A 24,016-nucleotide genomic window follows, 5' to 3' on the forward strand; every position below is an offset into this window, starting at 1 on the left:
GCCTAGCTCTGCCAGCAGTTGTCCTATATTCTCACCAGTCACATTTTTGGTGCTGGAACGGTGCTTTTTATAGTATACTCATAAGTGGACGTTGAAATCACAACCTGGCTATCTGAATGTCCAACCAATGCTTTATACTGCTGAGTCCTTGGAACTCACCACCCATGCCGGAACTCACCGGAGCTCAGGTGTGTGGCGCTACCTTGTTTCTCTGTGACTGGTATTGCAAACATTTTTCATGCAATTTATTTCCCATTGTTTGAGTTTTTGTTGAGACAAGGTCTCAATCTGTCACACAGCAGTGTGATCATTGGTCACTGCAGCCTTGACCTCCTGGGTTCAAGCCATCTCACCTCAGCCTCCCAAAGTGCTGGGAGTAAAAGCGTGAGCCACCACACTTGGCCTACTTTTGAGCTTTGACTTGTTTATATATTCTAGAGATGAGTCTCTAGAGATGAGTCCTTGGTCTGATAGGTGGTTTGCAAACATTTTTCCCAATCTGGAGCTTATCTTTCCATCTTCTTAGTCGAGTCTTTCAGACAGCAAAAATACAATCTCTCTTGCAAATACTCTGCCTCTGTAGCACGAAAGAAGCCACAGACTACATAAATGAATGTCAGTGGAATCTTTGAGTAAGTGTCATTCGTGGTAAAGGTATCTCTAGATAAATCAGTGCTGAGAGGCTATTTCATTCTTACATAATAGTTGAGCTGGGTATACACACTAACCTCATGCTTATTTTCTCTTATTCCACTGTTTTCTGCTGTTGCTGGTGGGAGATGGATTATCAACATGTTCTTCCTTCTTTCCACCCTTTTCAGTAGCTTTTAGGAACTTTTCTTTGTTTTTTTCTGCAATTTTGTTCTGATGGGTCTTGGTATGGATGGATTTATTGTATGGGGATTGTGCCTCCTGACTCTAAAGGGTCCTGTGTCTGTTTTCCTTCTGGAATTTTTTTTTTTTTTTTTTTTTGAGACAGAGTCTTGCTCTGTTGTTCAGGCTGGAGCACAGTGGTGCAATCTCAGCTCACTGCAACCTCCACTTCCTGGGTTCAAGCGATTCTCCTGCCTCAGCCTCCATAGTTGCTGGGATTACAAGAGCACACCACCACACCCAGCTAATTTTTGTATTTTTAGTAGAGATGGGGGTTTCACCATGTTGGCCAGGCTGGTCTCAAACTCCTGACCTCAGGCGATCTGCCCATCTTGGCCTCCCAAAGTGCTGGGATTACAGGCATGAGCCACCACACCCGGCATTTCTTTTAGACATGTTGGATCCTCTTATTTCATCCTCCCTTTGTCATATTTTCCAATTCATTAATTTTCTCTTCTGCCGTTAAGGTTTTAAATGTCTGAACGGCAGCCACTAATTCTGGCATCTGAAGCTCTTGGAAGTCTACTCTTGTTGTCACTGACTTCTATGCCCTTTTATTGGGGCTTTGGCTGCAGGAATCAGGAGCTCTCAGCACGTGGGATCTGATGCTATCTCAAGGCACGTGGGATCTGATGCCATCTCAAGGTAGCTAGTGATAGAACTGAATTAGAGGGACACCCTGGTAGTGGGGACAACACACATTTGGTCACAGAAGTCATCTGCTGTGTTGATGATGGTTGTGGTAGGAGAGCAGAGGGAAAACAGGGCTGAGTATTTTCCCTCAACAGTGATGTGCATTCCAGTCCCTCATGAGGCTGGGCATGATGGCTCATGCCTGTCATTCCAGCACTTGGGGAGGCTGAGGCAGGAGAATCGCTGGAACCCGGGAGGTGGAAGTTGCAGTGAGCCAAGATTGCACCACGGCACTCTAGCCTGGGTGAGAATGAGACTGTCCCAAAAAAAAAAAAAAAAGAAAAAACCCTACCAGCAAATTTTCAAGAGGTGACTTTATGTGGCTCTCTGGACACTCAGCTTAGTAGGGGATAGAAGGAGCACCTGAGGCTGGGTAGTTCGTAAATAATAGAGATAATTGGCTCACAGTTCTATAAGCTGTACAAGCACGGCTCCAGCATTTGCTGGGCTTCTGGGAGCTCTCAGGAAGCTTACAATCATGGCAGGAGGAGAGAGTACAAACACAGAGCGGAGGTGCCAGGGTCTTTTTAAACAACCTGTTCTCCTGTGAACTAATAGAGTAAGAATTCAGTCTTTACCAAACGGAGGGCACTAGGCCATCCATGAGGCATGCACCCCCTTGAACCCCCTTGAGGGGACACACATCCAAACTGTCAGGCAGCATGTGGCAGTTGCTGGGGCTCCCTGGCTCCTTGAATGACAATTATTTGTCCTTCCTGGTGAGAGAAAGGGACTGGTTTTCCCTCTGGGCTGGAAGCCAGATAGCAGACCAGATGGCTGGGGCACCTTACCACACTGTGGAGGAAGGGCCAGGGGCACAAAGCCCCGGGCACACAGGTGGATGTAGGCGGCCACTAGGTTGCAGGCAGGCTGGAGCTCCCGGGTCCCACAGGTGTGCTGCACACACAGGCTGAGGAATGGTGTAGGGTCTACCTGAAATCAGGGGCACCCAGTCACTGTCCACACCCTGAGGAATGGCAAGGAGGAAGGGCCTAGGCTAGATCAGGGAAAGGGTCTTCTGCACCGCATGGGCCAGACTTATACTCACCACCCAGAAGCAGTTCCTCAAGCTGGAGTGGGGGTCCTCGAAGAAGGCCCGGCAGGTGGGGCTCTGTTCTCGGCAGGCCTGCTGAGTCTTCTCAGTGGCCCTGCAGTCACCACCCACCTGGCAGGACAGACACAAGACTCAGGCCTCCTGCTGGACCATGTAGCTCCGAACATACATTGGCCTCAGCAGGAGACTTTCCCCAAACCCTGGGCCGCCTGCCTCTCCCAGGACTCTGCAATGAGCAGCCCTCAAGAACCTCAGGTGCACCCGCTCACCTGCCAGGCCAGGCTGAGCTCCTCCAGGCTGCGGACCACAGAGCCGTCTGGCAACATCATCTCATTACCTGCTTCATTGTCATTGGTACCTAGGAGACCAGCAGATATGCCTGTGGGGAGGAGGGAAGCGGAGGTAGCGGTAAGAGCCTGTGATCCTCCCCAGCCCCAACCCTAGCCCTGCTGCCTTGGGACCTGTGTGTGAGATGAGCCTGAGGCCACCACCTCCACATTGGACTCCTGGAGTCCAGGCCCTGGCTCGAAACCCTCATCAGAGGAGGAAGAGAAAGCACAGGGGCTCAGGACAGCATGTGTACACCCCTATCCCCTCCCCATGTCCTCAGCTCGAGTGGCTGAAATCCAGACCCTTGGTGTTCCTTGGCCGAGGGGCCAACTCCACACTGGAGCCGCATGTCCCAGGGATGGGGCAGAAAGCCCTGGGCCTCTGTGCGGTCATCTGGACCCAGGGTCAATGGCATAAGGCTAGACGAGGAGTGAGGGCACATACGCTGCCATGCTAGAGACGAGGCTGGCAGAGGCTCTGCATGCACGGTTGCCACCTGTCACCCTGGAAGCTTAAAGTGGTACATCCCAGAGAGACCTTTGTAGGTGGGGCCAACCGTGCTGGGGCCCAGACCCACCATGGTGCCAGCGGCCCAGAGTCAGGCTGCAGAAGCCGGTGGGCACGTCACAGGAGACAGAGACCCCGTCCTCACTGGCCAGCTCAATCCTGTGGCCGTTCCTCCTTGTTGTGGTAGGGTGCAGCTCGAGGTCCGGACAGCTCTCCCCCGGCACGGAGGAGTTGTACAGTCTGTAGGCCTGTGGGCCAGAGGGGACTGGGCAGGAGCTCTGACCCACAGCCAGGTGACAAGCTTGAAAGTGCCATCCCCCTCAGGCGACCTGCCATGGGCACAGGTCTCCAGGGGAGGCTGCTGTGCCTCTCCAGCTCACCTGCAGACTGGGGTAGAAAACGAGGGTCATGTGGTTTAGCTCCACGGACAGGGCCGTGAGCCCCGAGCCTGTCTGACTCAGTGTCAGCGAGAATGTGTTGTGAGCAAAGTCCTGGGCCAGGAGGATGCTGCCGCACTGGGTGCTGAGGTCCCATACCCGGCCGTCGAAGGTCACCACGTGCTGGGCCCCGGCTACCAGGGCATGGTCTGGGGAGAAACAGCCCAAAGGCAGGGTGAATGGGGCCAGCTCCACCCACCCACTGCAGTGGAGCCCAGCACCTGCCAGGCACCCCGATACCTAGAGCCTTGGCTTAGCCTGCCCTGAGGCCAGGATTCCCCGTCCCCTGCTGCAGCAGCCAGAGGCCCAGGGATTCCCCCACCGGCTTCAAGATGACATGAGGTGAAGGTCCACGGGCAATTCAGCCATAACGATGAATGGAGTTCTGAGACCTGCTACAAAAATAGTGTGCTAAGTAAAAAAGCCTGGCTTTTATGCTTGTATTTACATAAAATGTCTAGAGCAGGCATAGCCATGGACACAGAAAGCAGATTGGTAGCTGCAGGGTTTCAGTTTAGGCTGATGCGTGCACAACTCTGAATAAACTAGAAGCCACTGAATCGTACACTTAAAATTCACACATCGGCCAGGCACGGTGGTGCTAAGCCATCCCAGCACTTTGGGGGGCTGAGGCAGGAGGATCACTTGAGCCCAGAAGGTCAAGGCTACAGTGAGCGGAGATCGCGCCACTGCACTCCAGCCACGACAACAGAGTGAGATCTAGTCTTGAAAAAAAACTGCACAGATCATACAAGTCATCCCTTTAATCTCAATGAAGCTGCTGGGGGTGGGAGAAAAAACATTCACGATGTCAGCGGATGACCAACGGGTCCCCCAAACACGAGACTACTGTCCTGCAGACCTACCCTCTTAAGGGTAGGGAAGAGATGGCCTGAGAAGGAGGTCGGACTGGCCCAGCCAGTGAGCTGCGGCTTGGGTGGGGGTGCCTGTGCCCATGGCCAGGAAGCACCATCTGTGGTGCAAAGCCAGACCCCTGTTGGCAAGTCCCAGCATCCTGAGGAAGGCACTACTAGCCCCGTGGTCAGCTGTCAGAACGGAGGGGCACAGACAAGCCCACAGTCACACACGTGGAATTTGAAGACCAGGCTGTTTTCTACACCACCAATGAGCTGCTTACACAGGACTGCGCTCACGCTTCTTGTGAGCCGTGGGCCTTGGTGAGAGTCCCATACACATAAACCACTACTTGCCTAGCCTGGGTACCCTGGTTCCCCCCAAGGACATGAGGGGCTCCCTCAAGAACAGTCGATGCCCGTAAGCCATATGCGCGAGCCACGTGGTTACCTCCATTTCACAGTGGAGGAAACCACGTCCCATACAGGTTAGACTCGCCTGGGCACACAGCAAGCCTGAGCCACATGCAAGCTCCCCAGGGGTCCAGAGCCAGGGCTGGTCCCAGCACAGCCCTTGGCTGCAGGTCACCTTGACTAGCAAGTCTGAAGTCAGTTTTCTTCCAGCTGGAACTGGAGCGCTGTCCTCTGCTCCAGCAGCGCCCACAGCGAGGGAGCTGGCCTAAAGTCCTAAACTGCCCTCCTCACCCCTCACCCCTCTGCAGGGCCAGGCCTTATATTCTGGACAAAAGCAGGATGTGGAGCCTCAGCCCTAGTCCCATAGGACCTTGGGAAGTCCAGTAAGCTCTGGACCTGGTACTGTGATGCCACCAGCCTATGGGCAGGGGACTCCCCAGGGAGGAGGGCGGCATAGCCCAGGGCAGGACTCACACTCCCAGGGGCCCTCCAGCAGGCGGCGTCTGAGCCGGTAGTACTCGGCCAGCATGTTGGCCCCAGACAGCTCTCGGAGCGGCCGCAGCAGCTTCTCCACCAGGTAGCTGGTCATCTGGGCCATATCCAGGGGCTCATCCCCCACAGGCAGCAGTGGCAGTGTCACCATCACCGAGCGGTTTCTGGGGGCAACGCAGAGGACAAGTCACTGTGCCTGCCCAAGCCTTGCTTCCCTTGGGTGCAGAGGTCCGCAGGAAGAGCTTTGCAGTGGAGAGCATGGGGGTGCCTCCCAGGGAGGGGCTGTGCTTGTCTTGGGAAATCCCATCGTGAGGTGGAAGAGGACAGAGGCTGGCATGACAGCGCAGGTGGTGGACGATGCCGGGGACAGAAACAAGCTGCCCCATTCTTGAGGACACAGATGTCCGACATCATGGCTGCTCTGCCCTCTGGGTCTTGGGCAGCATGGGCTTATGTGTGGGGATGCTGAGGACGGGAGCTGGAAGATCTAGGAAATTTTGTTTTAAGACAATCTTATTCTGTCACCTAGGCTGCAGTGTAGTAGCACAATCTTGACTCACTGCAACCTCTGCCTCCTGGGTTTAAGTGATTCTCCTGCCTCAGCCTCTCAAGTAGATGGGACTACAGGCACCCACCAGCATGCCTGCCTAATTTGTCTATTTTTAGTAGAGTTGGAGTTTCACCACACTGGCCAGGCTGGTCTTGAACTCCTGACCTCAAGTGATCTGCCCACCTCGGCCTCCCAAAGTGCTAAGATTACAGGTGTGAGCCACTGTGCCTGGCCAACAGGTCTAGGAAATTTCTACGGTTAGGGGAGGACTGGAACTTTCTCAGGCTCTAGAGTAGGGGTCAAGCCTGTGAGATTTGGATGATAAGGCAGATCTCAGCTCACGTGGGGGTGAAGAAGAGAAACATTGCATGGCCTGTTGCTGATGGGCTGGTGGAAGAGTGCCGGGGCAGGCAGCCTCATTTGCCTACTTCTAGGAAGCCCAGAGGCTCTGCAGCTGCAGGCAGGAAACAGCCTCAGCCCCCTCCCTGCCACTTCAATCCATTTTTTGGCACCCCCACCTAGCAGTGACTGGATCCCACTCACCAGGTAGGTGAGTAACCAGGCAGGTCATTCTTCAGCCAAGCCAAAGCCCCGCCCTGGGAGCTCTTCCCTTCATCAGCCTCCATTCTGATGCAAGAGGGCAGGAGCAGTCATTTGTATTACATGGAGCCTTTTCCCCATGAGGTGGGTTTAGTCCCTATTTTATGGCTGGGGAAACAGGCACAGAGAGCTGATGCAGAAGAATCGTAATGAGAGGCAAAGCTGGATTCCAGATGCTCTACGAGCCCACCAGCATGGAAGAAGGAAGCTGCCTGCCTGCCTGGAGCCGGGTTCCTAGTGGGTCTCATGCCTGTGAGGGGAAAAGATACTGGGTCCCCAGGTCCCTGCTCTAAACTGGGCTCCCCACATTTATCCACCCCCCCTGTCCTCAACAAGGGGGCCAAAGGGGTCTTTTAAAGTGAGAGGGTGATCACATCCTTCCTAGGTCACAGCAGAAGCTAGAGACCACCCAAGCCTCCCCCAGTCATATCCATTCTGCCTTGCAGGCGTTCTGCTCCAGCCTCGCCAGCTTGATATTCAAATAGACCGGGCCAGGCCTGGTGGCTTATGCCTGTAATCCCAGCACTTTGAGAGGCCGAGTCACTTGAATCCAGGAATCTGAGACCAGCCTAATATGGTGAAACCCCATCTCTACTAAAAATACAAAAATTAGCTGGGCATGGTGGCAAATGCTTCTAATCCCAGCTACTTGGGAGGCTAAGGCAGGAGAATCACTTGAACTTGGGAGGCAGAGGTTGCAGTGAGCTGAGACCACGCCATTGTACTCCAGCCTGGGAGGCAGAGAACGAGACTCCATCTCAAAAACAGGCCGGCTGGGCGTGGTGGCTCAGGCCTGTAAAGCCAGCACTTTGGGAGGCCGAGGTGAGCAGATCATGAGGTCAGGAGACCATCATGGCTAACATGTTGAAACCCCGTCTCTACTAAAAATTAGCCAGGCATGATGGTGGGCGTCTGTAGTCCCAGCTCCTCGGGAGGCTGAGGCAGGAGAATGGCGTGAACCTGGGAGGCAGAGCTTGCAGTGAGGCAAAATCGCGCCACTGCACTCCAGCTTGGGTGATAGAGTGAGACTCTGTCTCAAAAACAAAAAAAAAAAAAACAGGCCAGGCACATCCGTCTCCCAGGCCTTTGTGCGGTGGTGACCCCGTACCTGGAGTGCTCTTCCCAGGCTGGCCCTGTGGCTCTTGCTGAAACTCCACTTTCTCAAAGCCAGCCATGGCCACACCGTTTCTTAGGATCCGCCCCCCATCTCACCGATGTTCCTTCTCTAGCATTTGCCACCTGATGTATAGCTCAGAGGTGGTAAATGGTCACCAGTGGGCCTGGCCTGTGGCCAGCTTCTGCACGGCCTGCAGGTAAGAAGGGTTTTTATGTGCTTAAAATATCAGTCCGAAACAGGCCAGGTGCGGTAGCTCATGCCTGTAATCCCAGCACTTGGGAGGCCAAGGCGGGTGGATCACCTAAGGTCAGGAGTTTGAGACCAGCATCACCAACATAGCAAAACCCTGTCTTTACTAAAAAATACAAAAATTAGCTGGGTGTGATGGCACGTGCACCTGTAGTCCCAGTGCCTGCTACTAGGGAGGCTGAGGCAGGAGAATGACTTGAACTCAGGAAGCAGAGGTTGCAGTGAGCCAAAATTGTGCCACTGTACCCCAGCCTGGACAACAAGAGCAAAACTCCATCTCAAAAAAAAAAAAAAAAAAAAAAAAATTAGAAAACAAAAAGCAAGGAAATGTGATAGAGCCGAATGGCCTGCTTAAGATGCGACTCCCAGGCCCTCTGCGGGGAACTGTGCAAGGCCTGCTGTAGATGACTTCCTTGTGCTTCGTGTCTGGGTAAAAGTGAGTTTCCTGAAGGCAGGGTTGGCCTCAGCCACTGTGCTCTCTGCAGCTCCTAAAATCCTGCCTGCCCTGGGCCAGTGCTCACAAGCTATCTATGGAGTGCGGGAGAAAGCCCGGCTTCCTCATCTGTGAAAGGAGGAGGGAAGCCGCCTCTGGGCAGGGCGGTCACAGGAATCCGTGAGTGGAGAATGTCAAAGCATTCAGCACGACACCTGGTATGCGGCAGGCACGCAGCGCGCGCTACTCTCAAACCCCTAGTTACCTGGCCGAGAGGCTGTACAGGTCCAGCAGGGGTTTGCAGAGCCTCTTTAGTGCCCGTGAGAACGTGGCCTCAGCCCAGGACAGCAGCTGGTGGGCGGCCTGGAGAGAGGGAGGGGACAGTGAGAGCTGGCTCAGGTGTCCTCACCTGCCAGCCGCACCCCATCCTTGCTCCCACTTACCAGCTCCAGGGTTCCTTTCACCGCCCCCAGGGCCACCCTGATGGGCCTTGGACCCCCATTGCCGGGCACCCAGGCCTGCAGCCGCCGCATGGCCTCCTCTGCCCGCTCCTGCCACACCTCCTCCAGGGGCCGCAGTGTCACCTCCAGGTAGGCGTCCTTCAGTGTGGCCAGGGGCCCTGCAACAGGCAGCCACCACCCACCGTGAGGCCTCAGGGCAGGTCAGAGAACCAGACAGCCCAGGCCTCGAGGGGATAGGGCCTGTTCCCGGGATGAAGATGGGGGGAGCCGGAGGAGCAGGAATAGAGCAGTGGGCACTGGAGATTGCAGGGGAGTTCTCATAGCAGGCCTGAGCCTTCTCTGCAAGGCCTGCTTATAAGGTTGTCTGGGAACTTGGATTGGGGAACTTGAATTGATAGGAGGCTCCCTGCATCTGAACTGTTTGTACAACATGGTTTATACTGGACACCTGCTTGCCCCCTAGGAATGACAATGTGGTCCATGCCAAGTCGCACCTGCCAGTGTGACAGCCCCCAGTAAAAACCCTGGGTGCTGAGTCTCCCAGGAGCTGCTCTGGTGATAGCTGGGACAGCTACATGCATCCTGTGTGAAGGTGCAGGACTGGGAGAGGACACTGGGCACCGGCCCTGGTTCTCCCTAGACTCCGCCCCAGCCCCTGTCCCTGTGTTGACACTCCTGCATCCCCTCACTATAATACAACACAGCCGTGAATAGCACTGTGAGGAGTCCTGGGGCACTCCTCCCAATTCACTGCCCTGGGGGTGGCCACAGGAACACTCGGGCACAGCAGGGAGGATGGGGAGGTAACATTCAACAGCCAGTCAGAAGGATGTCCACCCTGGCGCTGGGCAGGGCCTTGGGGGCTCTGCTGTGCTGGGCATTATCCCTGGATGCCGGAGAGGCCAGAGCTTCCCAGTCCTGCCAGGAGGCCACTTGGAGCAGCAGGTGTGAGCCTTTAACAACCACATGGCCATATTGAGCTCATCGTGGAACCAGAAAGATGCTGTGGCAGTGAGCTTCACAGAAACAAGGCCGTATACTCAAAGCAGGAGGCAGACTGAAAAAACCTAGGCAGCAGGCGTAAGGGATATGAGCTGGGAGACCCTATAAGAATGACACAGCAGACTAAGAAAACACGAAGGCCATAGAGCTGTAAGAAATAAGGCAGGGGGCTAAACACAGCTGGGCTGCAGGCCCACGGGAAGCGAGGCCACCTTTCTGAAACAGTGGCACAGGCCAATGTGAGCGCTTAGGGCCCTGGGCGGGGCATTAATTTCCACAAGGGGTTGAGCCCTCCCCTCCCGCACTCACATTCCAGCTCATCCCGCAGCTGCTCCAGCCCCACCTGCAGCCACTCCAGGTAAAGAGGCAGGTGCTGGGTCAGTGCCTGGCTCCGGGCCCACAAAGTGGCTACCGCCCAACCACTCGCCTGCACAGCCTCCCGCCCCGCCTGGGACAGCTGCAGAAGGAGGCCCGCCACGCCATCCAGGGTGCCTGCCGGCTGCACCTGGGCAGGGAAACCGAGGCAGAATTAGGGTGAGGTCCAGGGCAGAGAGAGCCCCAGACCCTCCTGCCTGGTGAGTGGGTGCTACAAGCCAGGCCAGAAGGGGGAGCTCTCCACCCTGGGCCCCCACCCTCCCCTCCTGTGCTACCCACCAATTGCTGGAACCTTCTCACAGAGGCACCCAAGCCTTGAATCTTGTCTTCCAGTTGGGCTTGCACCTGGGAGCCAACTGCTGCGATCCTGGACTGTGAGGACAGAGGAAGAGGCTGGGGCCTTGCAGGAATGAAGTAGACACAAGGTTCTTGGCGCCAGCGGCAGGAGTGGGCCTCACCATGGGGTCGTCTGCCCTGGTTTCTGGGCACAGCTGGACACCAAGGACTCAGGGCTCCTGGCACAGGGGCCTCTGCCCAGGGAGAGAATGGTAACCCCTTCCCTGTGTCCCAGCCCAGGCCTTCTTACCTCCACATGGCCCAGCAGGACCCCCTGACAGCCGTGCGCAGCCAGCAGGAGGCTCTGGTTGGCAGCCTGCAGGGTCAAGTGTCCCAGTGGCTGGAAGGGCTGCCTGCCATCCCGGAACAGGACCTCCACCTCAGCTGTCTGCCCATGGGCACATGCCCGCAGCACCACACTCTCCTCTCTGCCCCCTGGAGCCAGAAAGGGACCTGCTGGTGCCCCCAGCATGTCTCTCGTGGCCCACTCCTCCTCCACCACTTTCCATAGCTCCCCACTGCCCCAGGCCAAGCCTCAAGGCCCTGGGATTTGAGAACCTTGAGCTGCACCAACTAAATCAACTTCCTGAGTGATCTGAAGCCCCCTCTTCTGTCCCCTCCCCCGACATGGCAGTCAGGGATGCCATGAAGTCCTAATGGGGTTTCCTGACTGTTTTTTTGAGACACCAAGGCAGGAGTACAGTGCCAGGACCCCAGCTCACTCCCAGCAGCTGGGATAGAAACCAATCACCCCCACCCCACCAGGTTTTTGTTTTCGTTTGAGATGGAGTCTTGCTCAGTCGCCCAGGCTGGAGTGCAGTGGCACACTCTCGATCTCAGCTCATTGCAAGCTCCACCTCCTGGGTTCACGCCATTCTCCTGCCTCAGCCTCCGGAGTAGCTGAGACTACAGGCGCCCGCCACCACGCCCGGCTAATTTTTTGTATTTTCAGTAGAGACGGGATTTCACCGTGTTAGCCAGGATGGTCTTGATCTCCTGACCTCGTGATCCTCCTGCCTTCGCCTCCCAAAGTGCTGGGATTACAGGAGTGAGCAACCATGCCTGGCCACTCCCCCCCCCCTTTTTTTTTTTAAGTAGAGACAGGGTCTTACTATGTTGCCCAGGCTGGTCCTGAACTCCTGAGCTCAAGCAGTTTTCCCATCTCGGCCTCCCAAAGTGCTAGGATTACAGGTATGAGCCCCTGCACCCAGCCCTGACTTCTGAGGTCTTAATGCCCAGACCCCTGTCCTTTCTTGAGCCAACAGGGGCCGTGGCCCAGCTAGCTGAGCTGGGACCCAGCTGCCACTCACCCTCCTCATGCGCCACAGAGGCCTGGAGACAGCTTGGGGCCCGGAACACAGACAGTCTCACTTTTTCCTCTCTGTTGTCCACATTTCCCTCCAATCGAACCAGGCTTTGAGAAGTCGAGGTGGAGACACGGCCCAGTAGGCCAACCCGCTGAGCCTTGGAGCCACGAAGCTGGAAAGGGGAGGGCAGAGGCCTAAGTGGAGTATGACCCAGGCCCTGTCCCTGGTCTCTCCCCTGCCCACCCCAGGCTCAGGAAGGGGCTGGCTAGGGAGGCTGTGGTTGGACCTGTAGGGGACCGAGGGAAGGCACAATACCCACACCCGATTCCAGTGCACCAGGTTCCCCAAGCCATAGCCCTGCCTAAGACTTCCAGTGCCCCATTACAGAAAGCACTTGTGAGAATACTCAGGGCCGGGTGCAAGGGCTCACTCCTGTAATCCCAGCACTGTAAGAGGCCAAAGTTGGTGGATCGCTTGAGCCCAGGAGTTTCAGACCAGCCTGGGCCACGTGGCAAAAACCCTGTCTCTACCAAATATACAAAACTCAGCCAGTTTTGTAACAAATAATTTTTAAAAATACCCATCTAGGAGCCCACCAACACAGCAGCAGCCGCCCACAGGGTGGCTTAGAGATGGCTGCTGCCCAGACCCTGCCCAGACACTCTGATTTAATTGGTTTTGGCAGGCTCTGGGCCCTGGCATTTCTAACATTCCCAGTGCCCTGGTTTCTGCTACAGCCCAGGCTTTCCGAGTTTGCATGGGAACCACTGCCAAGGTCTAAGCAAGTTCAAGGAGATGTGGGTACACCTGGCATAACACCCCAGGCACGGGGCAGTTTACCTAAATCCCTGCAGGCGCCCAGCCTTGGGGGCATGGCAGGGACCAGGACAGGTGAGTCTAGAATGGGGTGGGAGAGAGGCTCAGAGGCCCCAGGAGAACACAAGCCTGGAGGAGGCCCTGCAGGGGAGGGAGCCTCAGCTACCCTGTATTCTAGTCCAGACACTGCAGCTAACAAGCTGTGCACCCTTCAGTAAGGGTGTCACCCTCTCTAGGCCTCACCTCCAAGATCTGTAAAATGATATAGAACAATGGTTCACAAAACTTAGCAGGACGTAAGAAAATGTGTGTGCGCACGCATGTCTGTCCTGGGTTGAATTTTGTTCCTCAGATATTTTGAAGTCCTAACCCGCTATGCCTGTGAACGTGGTGTTATTTGGAAATAGCTTTTTTGCAAACGTGATCAAGTTGAGGCCATAGTGGATGAAGGTAGGCCACACACCCAATGAATGCTGTCCCTGTGAGAAGACCACGTGAAGATGCCACCCAGAAGGCAGAAGGCCACCACGTGGGACAGAGGCAGAGACTGGCGTGACGCCACCACAGCCCTGGGTTACACCAGAAGCTAGAGGTGCTACCGAAGGATCTTCCCTAGGACTTTGAGAGGGAGTGTGGCCCTGCTGACAACTTGCTTTTGGACTTCTGGCCTCTAGAACTGTGACACTATACCTGTCTGCTGCATTAAGCCTTCCAGTTGGTGGCCATTTAATACAGTAGCCCTAGGAATCGAATGCAGGGTGCTTACTAAACATGCAGAAGCATGTCGATCTCTGAGGAGATCCAGGTTGGTAACAGGGCTACAACCCAGGACTTCTATAGGATTTAACCGAGCACCCATGTGATCCTGCCAGGCAGGCTGGGGCAGGGCACAGTCTGCAGACCACATGGAGTCGGCCCCAGACGGCTCCCAGCATCTGAGCTCAGCCCCGCTTGCTGTCACTGAAGAGCAAGGGCCACGCCTGCCTCTGTGCAGCCTTGGCAAGTGCCTGACCTCCCTGAATCTGTCCCTCATCTGTCCCGGGGCCACCGGGTTGGGGTGAGGACCAATTAAGGCTGGGAAAGCCTTCTGACTACTACACTTCTGACCCCAGAATGGAGCCAGTGAGAAGGGGCCAGAACAGCTGTCCCAAATAAATCAGGCCCAGGGAAGCAAGAGGACTGGCCACTTGCTGAGTGTTCACTACGGGTTCACTCCCAGGGCTCCAGTTCCATCGGGCATGGGGCTTACAGAGACGGGGTCAGCCAGGAGCCTGGCTGGAAATGGGGAAGTGACAGTCCCGAAGAACAAGAACCTTGGAAGGAGAAGCTCCTTTGAAATGGCCACAGCTACTGAACTCTCAACCCAGGAATGCCATGCTGATCCAGCTCAGATGCCAGGAAGGGAGGGAACTCCCGTCTCACAAGCACCTGCTGTATGCAGATGTTGTACAAATGTCTGTTTTCCTCTTAACAATTCTGCAAGGGAGATGGTATTTGTTCCCATTTGACAGAGGGGAAGACTGAGGCTCAGCAAAGTCAAGTCACGAGGTCAAGTTCACCCAGCCAGGGAGACGGGGTGGATGGAAATGCCGACAGGGCACCTGCGATGTCATGTGCCTTGGCTACGCAGGCAGCAGGAACCGGTATCCAGACTGCCAAAAACCACCCTGTGAAATATCTGATTTCACCCTCCTACAGATGAGGAAACAGATGCTCAGAGAGGTTCCTTCCTGGGATCATGATCACCTGGCCAGGTCGGGGCAGAGTAGGCACTGGAGACCAACTCTGCCCCTTCCTACTTCCCAAAGCTACTGGGAGGCAGGCAGGGGAGAAGATGGTGCCAATAATGGCTAATAGCAAATACTTAGGTTGTGGCTGTTTTCTCTCGGGCACTGCTCTAAGCGTTCTATGCCTATGAATATATTTAATCCTTGCAATATTAACCCCATGGGAGATAGGGCCAGTGCAATTATTATACCCATTTTACAGGGGAGGAAACTCAGGTACCAGGAGGCAGCTAGGCTGGGATTCAGACTTGGGCAGCCCAGCCTCTGCCTCTTCGTTATAGGAAGGGCCGGGTGTCAGGACTGTGGAGAAACTGCTTTGTCTCGGCGCCAGGGCCAGGCCTGAGGTTCAGCAGGTATTCCCCCTACCCAGAGTGAAGCTCTGGCCCCATCCAGAATGCTGGTCTGCGGTTCCTCAGATTGCCACTAGATGGCGGGGCCATCCAGGCAGTTGGGGGCCTGCTGGCCAGGAAGGAACGGGAGGGAAGCCGGGGGGCATCTTCCCCAGGTACTGTCAGCCCTATCCTAGCCACCGACCTCCAGCGCCCCGGAGAAGTCAGTTGAATGACGCCTGCTGTGGTTTCGGAGGGTCAGGCTGAGGTGCAGGCCGTGGTCTGGGTCTGGTGCGAGGCCCAGGTGGCAGCGGGAACGCAGCAGGAGTCCACTCTGGCCCAGGAGGTGCTCCCCGGTGACCAGGAGGGCCTGGGACGAGAGAGTCTAGGTGTCAGGCAGGCACGGGGGGCAGCAGCTTCCTCTCCCCCAATCCCCTGCACCAGGAATGCAGCAGCAGCTGCCACCTCCCAGCCTCCACACCTGCCCCAGCTCACAGCTGACCTCTCAGAAACGCAAATCAGACGTTGTCCCCTGCACTGAGAACAGAAGCTGGGCTCTGGCATGGCCTGTGGCCTGCTTTATTGTCCCAACCTCACTTCCCTTGCTCCCTCTGTAAGGGCTTCCCCATGTTCCTCAAGGCAGAGTCCTGCCTCAGGCCCCTTCCCTCTGCAGGGCCCATACTCACCAGCGAGGCCCCTTTTGCAACACCCTGCCCCCCTCCCCGCTTTGTTCCTGCACAGTGTTTACCACACCCTGACCATAGACCATGCATCTCTAGTTTGTCGTATCTTCCTGGCCCCACTGGAATGTGCCACCCAGGAGGCCGGCACCTGGACTGTCTCCTTCACTATCCAGTCCCTGCACCTAGCCTGAATGAACAGAAGAAAAGATAAGGGGTGGGAAACTACGGTTTGGGACTGAATCTGGCTCACTGCCCACTCTTGTAAACAATTTGAGACAGAGCTGTGCTGTGTTGCCAGGCTGGAGTACAATGGCACAATCTCAGCTCACTGCAACCTTCGCCTCCCAGGTTCAAGCGATCCTCCTGCCTCAGCTTCCTGAGTAGCTGCGACTACAGGCACGTGCCACCACAACCAGCTCATTTTTTCTATTTTTAACAGACACGGGGTTTCACCGTGTTAGCCAGGATGGTCTCCATCTCCTGACCTCGTAATCCACCCACCTCAGCCTCCCCAAGTGGTGGGATTACAGGCATGAGCCATTGTGCCCAGACTGCAAATACTTTTACTGCGATACAGCCATATGGATTCATTTACATATCGTCTATAGCTGCTTTCACAAGACAGTGGTAGAGTTGGTAGTTGCAACAGAGACTGGATGGTTCATAAAGCCTAAAATATTTACTATCTGCCTCTTTACAGAAGAGTATGGGTCCTTGGGATGGAGGGATGAATGGATGGACAGACAGCTGGACAGGCAGATGAATGGATGCGAGGGAGGGAGGGTGGGAGGATGAATGAATGGAGAGAGAGGGTACATGGGAGGGCAGAGATGGGGGATGGATGGAAGATAGGAAGGAGGATGGAAGGATGTGTGAAGGAATGCATGGATGGTTGGTGGATACAAGAACCAATCAACCCACTATCAACCCCAGGAGGGGCAAGGGGTTGAGGAGAAGGGGTCCCAGTGACCTCTCCTCTGGGGCAATCATGACTACAGCAGCTCTAACTTATGTCTCTGGCACCAAGGCTGAGCACTCCTACATCACGTCTCTCTTAACCATCACTCTACATCCTGGAACCTGCTGCTCCTTCCATTCCTCAGATGAAACACAGGAGGCTCAGAGAAGAGATGCGCCCTGCCCAGTCACCCAGCCAGCAAATGGCAGAGCCACCATGCTGGTGTCTGGCTGCCTCACTCACACCCCTGCATTCGGCGGGCACCACCCTCCCTGCCGCCCCCTCACCACGGGTCCCTGGTCCTCCAGCTGTCCCTTTCTGCAGGGCAGACGTACCCTGGGCAGGTCACAGAGCCCCAGGTGGAGGGAGTGCTGCAGCCAGCGTGCATAGTCAGTCTGTACTTCTCCCCAGAAGCTCTGCCGGGTACAAGAGGTTCCGAGGACATGCTCCAGGGTGGCCTCCACGATGATCCTGCCTGGCTGAGATGGCCGATGCCTCTGAAATGACAGGACCTATAGGTCAGGAGCTCATCACCTAAGAGAATGCCCATGGCCACCTGCAGGTGGAGACCCTCACCTAAGAGCATGTGCCAGGAGTCCACCATTAGAGCCCTCATCAGCCACAGCACCCCCTTACAATCTGGGGCAGGATTTTTTTTTTTTTGAAACAGAGTTTTGCTCTGCTGCCCAGGCTGGAGTGCCGTGGTGCTATCTCGGCTTACCGCAACCTCTACCTCCCAGGTTCAAGTGATTCTCCCACCTCAGCCTCCCGAATAGCTAGGATTACAGGCGCATGCCACTGTACCTGGCTAATTTTTAAATTTTTTAGTAGAGATGGGGTTTTGCCATGTTGGCCAGGCTGGTCTCAAACTCCTGAATTCAGGTAATCCCCCCACCTCAGCCTCTCAAAGCGCTGGGATTACAGGTGTGATTCACCATACCTCGCCTGTGGCAGGATTTCTGCTGTGGGCACTTAGGGGGCCATGCCTAAGAGCCCCAGGAACCCAGGTGGGAGGCCCAGAGGAGGAAGGGGGCATCCAGGGCCAGCTCTCCATTTCTCCATGGCCCGGTTCCTGCCCCAGGCTTTGCAGAACAGTGCTCGCCCCATGAGGAGCCCCATCAGGTAGTGATGCTGGAGGAGACCAGACCTGATGCCTCCGGGAACCTGAGCTCCTGATCTCCCTCCACCCTGTCCTGAGAAGCCCATTAGCATCCCACCTCCTTCCCTATCTTTTCCCTGCATCTCGTGCTGGGCTCCTTGCTTTTCTTCTAGGGCTTCCAGAGCCCTCACCACATCCCAGTTAGGAAGGGAACCATTTCACAGCTGAGAAAACTAAAGCTCACAGCAGAGAAGTGAGTTGCCCAGGATCCCACAAGCACTGGAATCCAGGACAACGTGGTCCCAGAGCTGGACACTCCTGCTGCAGGTGGAGCCACCTGGGGTTCCCTACCCAGATGGACACTGCTGCCCAGACCTCACCTCGTATGTCAAGTTCTGCCGTATGCGGTGCTGGCCCCAGGACAGGTCGAGCTGTCCAACGAACATAGCTGGGTTCTGCATTAAGGCCCCGCAGGCCTGGAGGGTGTCCAGGCCCCAAGCTTCCTGGAGCTGATAGGGAACAGAAGAGGGTACATGACCTGGGGGCCCAGCCGAGAAGCCTGGAGCGAGGGGGAGCCCCACACGGTGCAGCGGTCAGGCCCCGCATACCTGCCCCGGGGAGGCAGCCAGGCAGCCGTCCCAGGCGGTGCTGTATGCTGAGGACCCGTCAGCCCAGGTGAGCTGCAGGGTCACAGGTTGTCCTCTGTTCCAGGTGAGCTGCACCTGCATTGGGATGGGAGAGCAGTGGTGGGGAAAGAGGCACACGTGGAGGAGAGGAGAGGCTAACGCCACCCCCACACCCCATCTCTGTTGGGAAATGAGAGGCTAGGGAGGATGGAGAAGCTGGTGCCCCTCCCCCAGATATCCCTAGAGGAACTAGGGCAGAGGATGGAGAGACTGCCCTGCCCGGCCCCCATCTCTGGAAGAGCCCAGAACCATTCCCAGGCTGGAGATTGAAAGCATTTGGGTGAAAAAAACATCTCATCCTCAACACCCAGACTCAGCATTTCCAAAGATAGAAAGCAATCACTCTCCTCAATGGGACCTCCAGGGCCAGCGTCATCTGTCTCTGCCCACCTGACCTCATCTCCCTGTCACCCATCCCCCCCAGTCACTCTGCTCCCATCTTATTCCCCTTCCAGCCCTCCCCGAAGCACCTGGCTTGTTCCCACCACAGGGCCTTTGCATGGGCTTTTCCTGCCACCTGCAGTGCTGCTGCTCCAGCTTCTCTCAAGCCCAGCTCCTTCCCATCCTGGGGCCGTCTCCCCAGTGAGGCCTTCACTGACCACCCGCCTACAGTAGCTCCCCCACCCACCTGCCCGGTCACTCTCAATCTCACATCTTTTTTTTTTTTTTTCCTGAGACCGAGTCTCACTCTGTCACCCAGGCTGGAGTGCAGTGGCAAGATCTTGGCTCCCTGCAACCTCCACCTCCTGGGCTCAAGTGATTCTCCCATCTCAGCCTCCCAAGTTGCTGGGAATGCAGGCACACACCACCACACCCAGCTAATTTTTGTATTTTTAGTAGAGACAGGATTTTACCATGTTGGCCAGGCTGGTCTCGAATTCCTGGCCTGAAGTGATCCACCCACCTCAGCCTCCCACAGTGCGGGGATTACAGGTGTGAGCCACTGTGCTGGGCTCCTCTTTACTACTTTATGGTGCTTATCACACCTTATGATTTTTTAATTCATTCCTTGGCTAGAATTCTGGAGAGCATCTTCTGCCTGCACACAGCTGGCCTATTGTCCTCCCTTTCACAGATGGAAAAACCTGTGTCTCAGACAGGCCGTGGGAGACATCCAAGGCCACCCGGCCAGACGGGGAGCCCAGCTGCCTCACTCCATCTCCGAAGCTACCACTAAACAAGCAACTACAAATGATGAATCGGAGAGGCCTGTATGTGTTTCCCACATTAAAACGTGAGCTATCCGCAAACACTGCCTGGTATACAGTAGGCGCTTAATGAGGTATTGATAAAGGAACGATTGAATGATCCCAGACATCCCCAGCCTTCAGGAAGCTGTGATTCTGGAGAAGTCCTTGTCACTGATGAACACACTCTCCTCCTACCCGAGGTGCCCAGCCCCACAGGCTCAGCCACGTGGCTCCCACCTCCAGCCCTGGCCAAGGGCGCCTGGGACATCCTCACTCACCTGCCGGCTCTGCCTGCCACCCTTGCTCTCAGCAAGGCCACTGGCCTCGGCTTGCCGCCAAGAGAGGTTGAATGGGTGAGCCAGGGCCAGGCGGGCGGCCAGCTCACTCTTCCCCAGCCACAGGGTGAAGGACACCAGCACCTAGGCAGGGAGACAGACTCAGCCAGTGGCCTTGCCCAGACAGGCCACACCTCTTTCCCACCCGCACAGAACACCTTCTCCATCAAGGTCAAGGCTGCAAGGGCAGGTGGCTTTGATCACAAAGCATCCCTATGCAAGGCCCTTGGAGAGCTCAGCCCATTTCACAGAGGAGGAAATCGAGGCTTGGAGAGGAGCAGATGGAGCGAACACAGGACAGAGATGGGACTGGACGTCACGCTCCTCCTCCAGTGACTTCCCCTGGCTCTGTGGCCGTGGGCAGGTCGCTGCACCTCTAAGTCCTTCAGTTTCGTCATCTGAACATGGGGCTATTAACAGCACTGAGCAGATGGGAGGCTGATGTGTGGGTTCATGCACAGAACCTATCACCGGATAAGCATTCAGGACCTGTTAGCCACTGTCATTGCTGTGGCTGTCAAGGTGTTGTGGGGACCCAGGTCTCCTGCTGCCCTCCCAGTGCCTTTTCCACAGTCCCTTAGGGACCTGGTACAGCCTCGTTGGTCCCAAATAAGGCTCCTCAGGCAGAGGAGGGCCCCCAGGACCCCGCTCAGCCTTCAGGGTGGAGTTCAGCTCTGCCCCAGGGTCACCTTCCGGCCCTGACACCTACCTGGTCCCTGCCATTCCAGCCGACAACCAGGCCATCCCGGTGGCTGCCTCCCGAATGCTCTGAGGACAGGCAGAGGCTGCAGTGTCGTGGCAGGGGGAGGAGCAGCCGGTGGGTGAGCTCCACTGGGGGGGTGAGGACACACACAAAGGGTAGGGCATGTAAGCTGAGGTCAGCAGCTCCAGGCCCAAGGGGGTGCAGGGAACTCCGCTGACGCCAATGCCAGCTCACGCAAGTGGCCACTCGGGGGCCACACACCCAGATAATTTTCCCAAAACTCAGAAGCTACACACTCACTTTGTCAGCATTACCACTCCACACCCTGCACTGTCCCTGTGGGAGCCCCATTACAATGAGACGCTGAGGCTCCTCCAAGAGGTGGCGTCTGTCTCCCAGGCCTTGGACCCGGGCTGGCCTCAGGATATGCTAACAGAATCCAGTGAAGTTGACCAAGCGCCAGTTCTAAGCCCAGGCCTTAAGAGGCCTCAGCCCGCTTCCTCCCTTGAACCCATTCAGCCACATGAGAACAAACCCTGCTGGCCTGTGGGCTGGTGCCACCTGCGGTTGGGGAGAGCCTGGTTTCCGCTCAGGACGTCCTAGTGCAGCTGCCAGCCAGCCAGCCCCTAAGCAGGCAGGAGAGCCCAGCCGAGGCCAGCAGAGTCACCTGCTCACCCTACAGCTGACCTTCAACATGAAGAAGACCAGAAAAGCTGCCCAGGTGACCCACAGCCTTGTGAGGAAGGAGCCATGCTTGCTTTATGCCGCTGAGTTTCAGAATACTTTGTTACCATCCTGAATCAGGAGCTGACGGGGCCAGCCGCAACCCCAACAACCTGCATCCCTCCCGGGGGCCTCCCATGCACAGGTGACCTGCGCCCCCTCGGAAGCCCCACACCCCCATGCCACCGTCTGCTGTCCTGTGCCCTCCTTCTAGCTTGGGGTGTGACAGCTGGCACCCCATAGCTGAGTCCTTGCAACAGACGACCTCCACATCCCGGGCTTTCTTCCTTTGTCCCCCAGGCGAGTCAAGCTGCCCTGACCTCCTGCATCACTTGAGCCCATCTCTCATCACATCAGCCCATCATCACTTGAGGCCCCTGCGCAGCCCTGCTTTCCCGGACCCCACAGCAGGAGGCTGCCCGAGGCCCCTTTGCACTTTGGTGACCTCTGAGCTCTGTACACAGGGCACCCACCTGTTCAGATGGGCTGCAGGAGCTGCGCCCAGAGACATTGGTACTGGCTGGTTCTCAGGGAATCACCCAGTCATTGGTTTTGGGGAGACCGACCACATGCAGGGCTAGAACCCTTTGTTCCTGCCACCCGCTGACTCACAACCTGCAACACTGTGACCACAGTGTGGACCTGAACGCTGTGTAGCTCACCAAGGGTGGCACAAATAAACGCACACGGGCACGCACACACGCGCATGTATGCACACACACACGTGCACGTGCACACATACACACATGACCACACATACACGCATGCACTCTGCCTTGGCATGTTGGGGACCTGCTCACTTCCTCTGCCTTCCAGGGCACACATGTGGCAAACATGACACTGGGAGGATTCCATCAGGCCACCTGGCAAGCCATGCCTCCAGGCTCGGGTCTGTACTCTGTCTCCACACCTGGCAGGTCATGGGTCGGACTCTGATCTGTGCTCCGTGGGTTCCTCGCACAGAAACTGAGTCTTGTGGCTGCACAGGCCATGAGTTACAGCCCCTTCCAGGGATGCCTGTTTCTGGAGGACCCCGGGGCTCATGGCTGCTGTCGTTGGCGCTGCGTCAGCACTCACCTCCCCTGGCAACAGAACTGCCCAGGAATGCCACCCCTTCCACGCCCTGGCCCCTTCTCCCTGCCCGGACGCACTCAGAATGAGCCCCAGCGTCTCTGTTTGAGCTGAGACCCTGCATGACCTGGGTCCCCCAGCCCTCCTCCCTCACCTCATCCTTTCTGCCACTCCAGCCATGCTAGCCTCGCTGCTGCTGCTCCACACGCAAAGCTCATTTCCACGCGGGACCTTCTGCCTGAAGTGCCTCTGCTCAGATCTGCCCCTCAGTCAGCTCCTTCTCATCCTTCAGACCTCAGTTCAGAAGTCACCTCCTCCAAGAGGCCTTCCCAGACCACCCCACCTAAAGGAGGCCCACACCCCACAAAGACCTTGCTTGCTCTCACAGCCTTTTCCACTCGTGGAAATGGTCAGTTTGTTGTTATTTTGCTTATATGCATCTTGTTGCTCAATGCCTGTCCCCCGGAGGGGTGGCACCTGGGTCATCTTGCTTCCTGATGGACCCCTGGTGCCTAGAATCACACCTGGGATATGCAGGTGCTCACTCGTGACTTTTTTGAGACTGAGTGTCCCTCTGTTGCCCAGGCTGGAGCGCAGTGGCTCAGTCTTGGCTCTCTGCAACCTCTGCTTCCCGGGTTCAAGCAATTCTCCTGCCTCAGCCTCCAAAGTAGCGGGGATTACAGGCACCCGGCACCATGCCCGGCTAATTTTTGTATTTTTAGTAGAGACAGGGTTTCACCATGTTGGCCAGGCTGGTCTCAAACTCCTGAGCTCAACTGATCCACCCACCTCGGCCTCCCAAAGTGCCAGGATTACAGGCATGAGCCACCGCGCCTGGCCAGGGATGATTTGAATGACTAGGCCACCCCTGCCTGCAGCCCCTCACACACTCACCCTGCAGGCTGAAGTTCCTGGTGGGCTTCAGGAAAGGGCCAGAGAGGCTCCCGGTGAGGGCCACCTCCTGGCCATCCCACAGCACCACCTGGCGCAGGACACGGCTCCCATGAGCTCGCTCGTATGTGGTCTGCAGGACCAGCTCCCTGGGAAGGGCGCTGAGCTGGAAGAGAATGATGGCGTCACGGGGGAACCTGACCTACGCTTCTGCCTGGAATGGGAAAGGAGAGAAGCTTGCATAGGAGGAAAAAGGGAGTATTTGTGGATCATTTACAGTTTCCTGCGTGGTGACGTATGTCAGGGGATCTAAAACCCAAATTCTTCCTAAGGATGAGCAGATAACATAACGGAGGGGAGTGGGTAAGGGGGGTATGGCCAACAGGAGACAGCACAGAACAGCCACCTCTCAACTCCGTGGCCAAGCTGTGTGGCTCTGGACAAATTTTCCAACCTCTCTGAGCCTCAGTTTCCTAGAAAATGGAGGCAAGAAAGTATCAACCTCTGCAAGATAATCCAAGTGGTGCACCCAGCCCAGGGCTAGACGGTGGAGAGGAGCTTGTAGGAGGCACGCAGTTCGTGTTGGGGCTTCTCTATCATGCAGCGAGCAGGTCTTATGTTCCCAAGCCAGTGATGAGTGCTGGGTACAAAGCTAGCCAAG

General features: G+C 56.2%; 3 protein-coding genes and 1 long non-coding RNA gene across 4 annotated transcripts in view; all 4 read right to left on the reverse strand.

Moving 5' to 3' along the window:
- The window catches only part of LOC105525681, a 12,138-nt gene extending 9,719 nt beyond the window's left edge, over window positions 1-2,419 (reverse strand). The window contains exon 1 of the long non-coding RNA XR_001003965.1: window positions 2,358-2,419. This is a non-coding gene — a long non-coding RNA (uncharacterized LOC105525681). The remainder of the gene's footprint in view (window positions 1-2,357) is intronic.
- A 144-nt stretch (window positions 2,420-2,563) lies between these two features.
- On the reverse strand, window positions 2,564-9,213 carry LOC105525708 (apolipophorins-like). The gene is made up of 6 exons (XM_011961436.1): window positions 8,869-9,213; window positions 5,637-5,818; window positions 3,838-4,043; window positions 3,528-3,705; window positions 2,890-2,999; window positions 2,564-2,731 (listed from the first exon to the last, which is right to left on the reverse strand). The coding sequence occupies exons 2-6, from the start codon at window positions 5,803-5,805 to the stop codon at window positions 2,564-2,566; spliced, it is 831 nt and encodes a 276-aa protein (XP_011816826.1). The 5' UTR covers window positions 5,806-5,818; window positions 8,869-9,213.
- On the reverse strand, window positions 8,729-12,843 carry LOC105525709. The gene is made up of 8 exons (XM_011961437.1): window positions 12,820-12,843; window positions 12,088-12,256; window positions 11,028-11,212; window positions 10,721-10,841; window positions 10,494-10,571; window positions 9,047-9,222; window positions 8,869-8,966; window positions 8,729-8,732 (listed from the first exon to the last, which is right to left on the reverse strand). Exons 1-8 carry the CDS (start codon window positions 12,841-12,843, stop codon window positions 8,729-8,731), a joined length of 855 nt encoding a protein of 284 aa, XP_011816827.1.
- Window positions 12,844-15,112: 2,269 nt separating this feature from the next.
- LOC105525710 overlaps window positions 15,113-24,016 on the reverse strand; it is a 126,076-nt gene continuing 117,172 nt past the window's right edge. The window contains exons 44-50 of the mRNA XM_011961438.1: window positions 23,359-23,521; window positions 20,677-20,915; window positions 19,911-20,051; window positions 18,365-18,478; window positions 18,137-18,265; window positions 16,993-17,154; window positions 15,113-15,386 (exon numbers count right to left, since the gene is read on the reverse strand). Of these exons, the coding sequence (XP_011816828.1) occupies window positions 15,210-15,386; window positions 16,993-17,154; window positions 18,137-18,265; window positions 18,365-18,478; window positions 19,911-20,051; window positions 20,677-20,915; window positions 23,359-23,521 (1,125 nt within the window). The 3' untranslated portion in view covers window positions 15,113-15,209. The remainder of the gene's footprint in view (window positions 15,387-16,992; window positions 17,155-18,136; window positions 18,266-18,364; window positions 18,479-19,910; window positions 20,052-20,676; window positions 20,916-23,358; window positions 23,522-24,016) is intronic.

This window comes from Colobus angolensis, unplaced genomic scaffold (genome assembly GCF_000951035.1).
Source record: "Colobus angolensis palliatus isolate OR3802 unplaced genomic scaffold, Cang.pa_1.0 Scaffold55, whole genome shotgun sequence".
Classification (NCBI taxonomy): Eukaryota; Metazoa; Chordata; class Mammalia; order Primates; family Cercopithecidae; genus Colobus; species Colobus angolensis.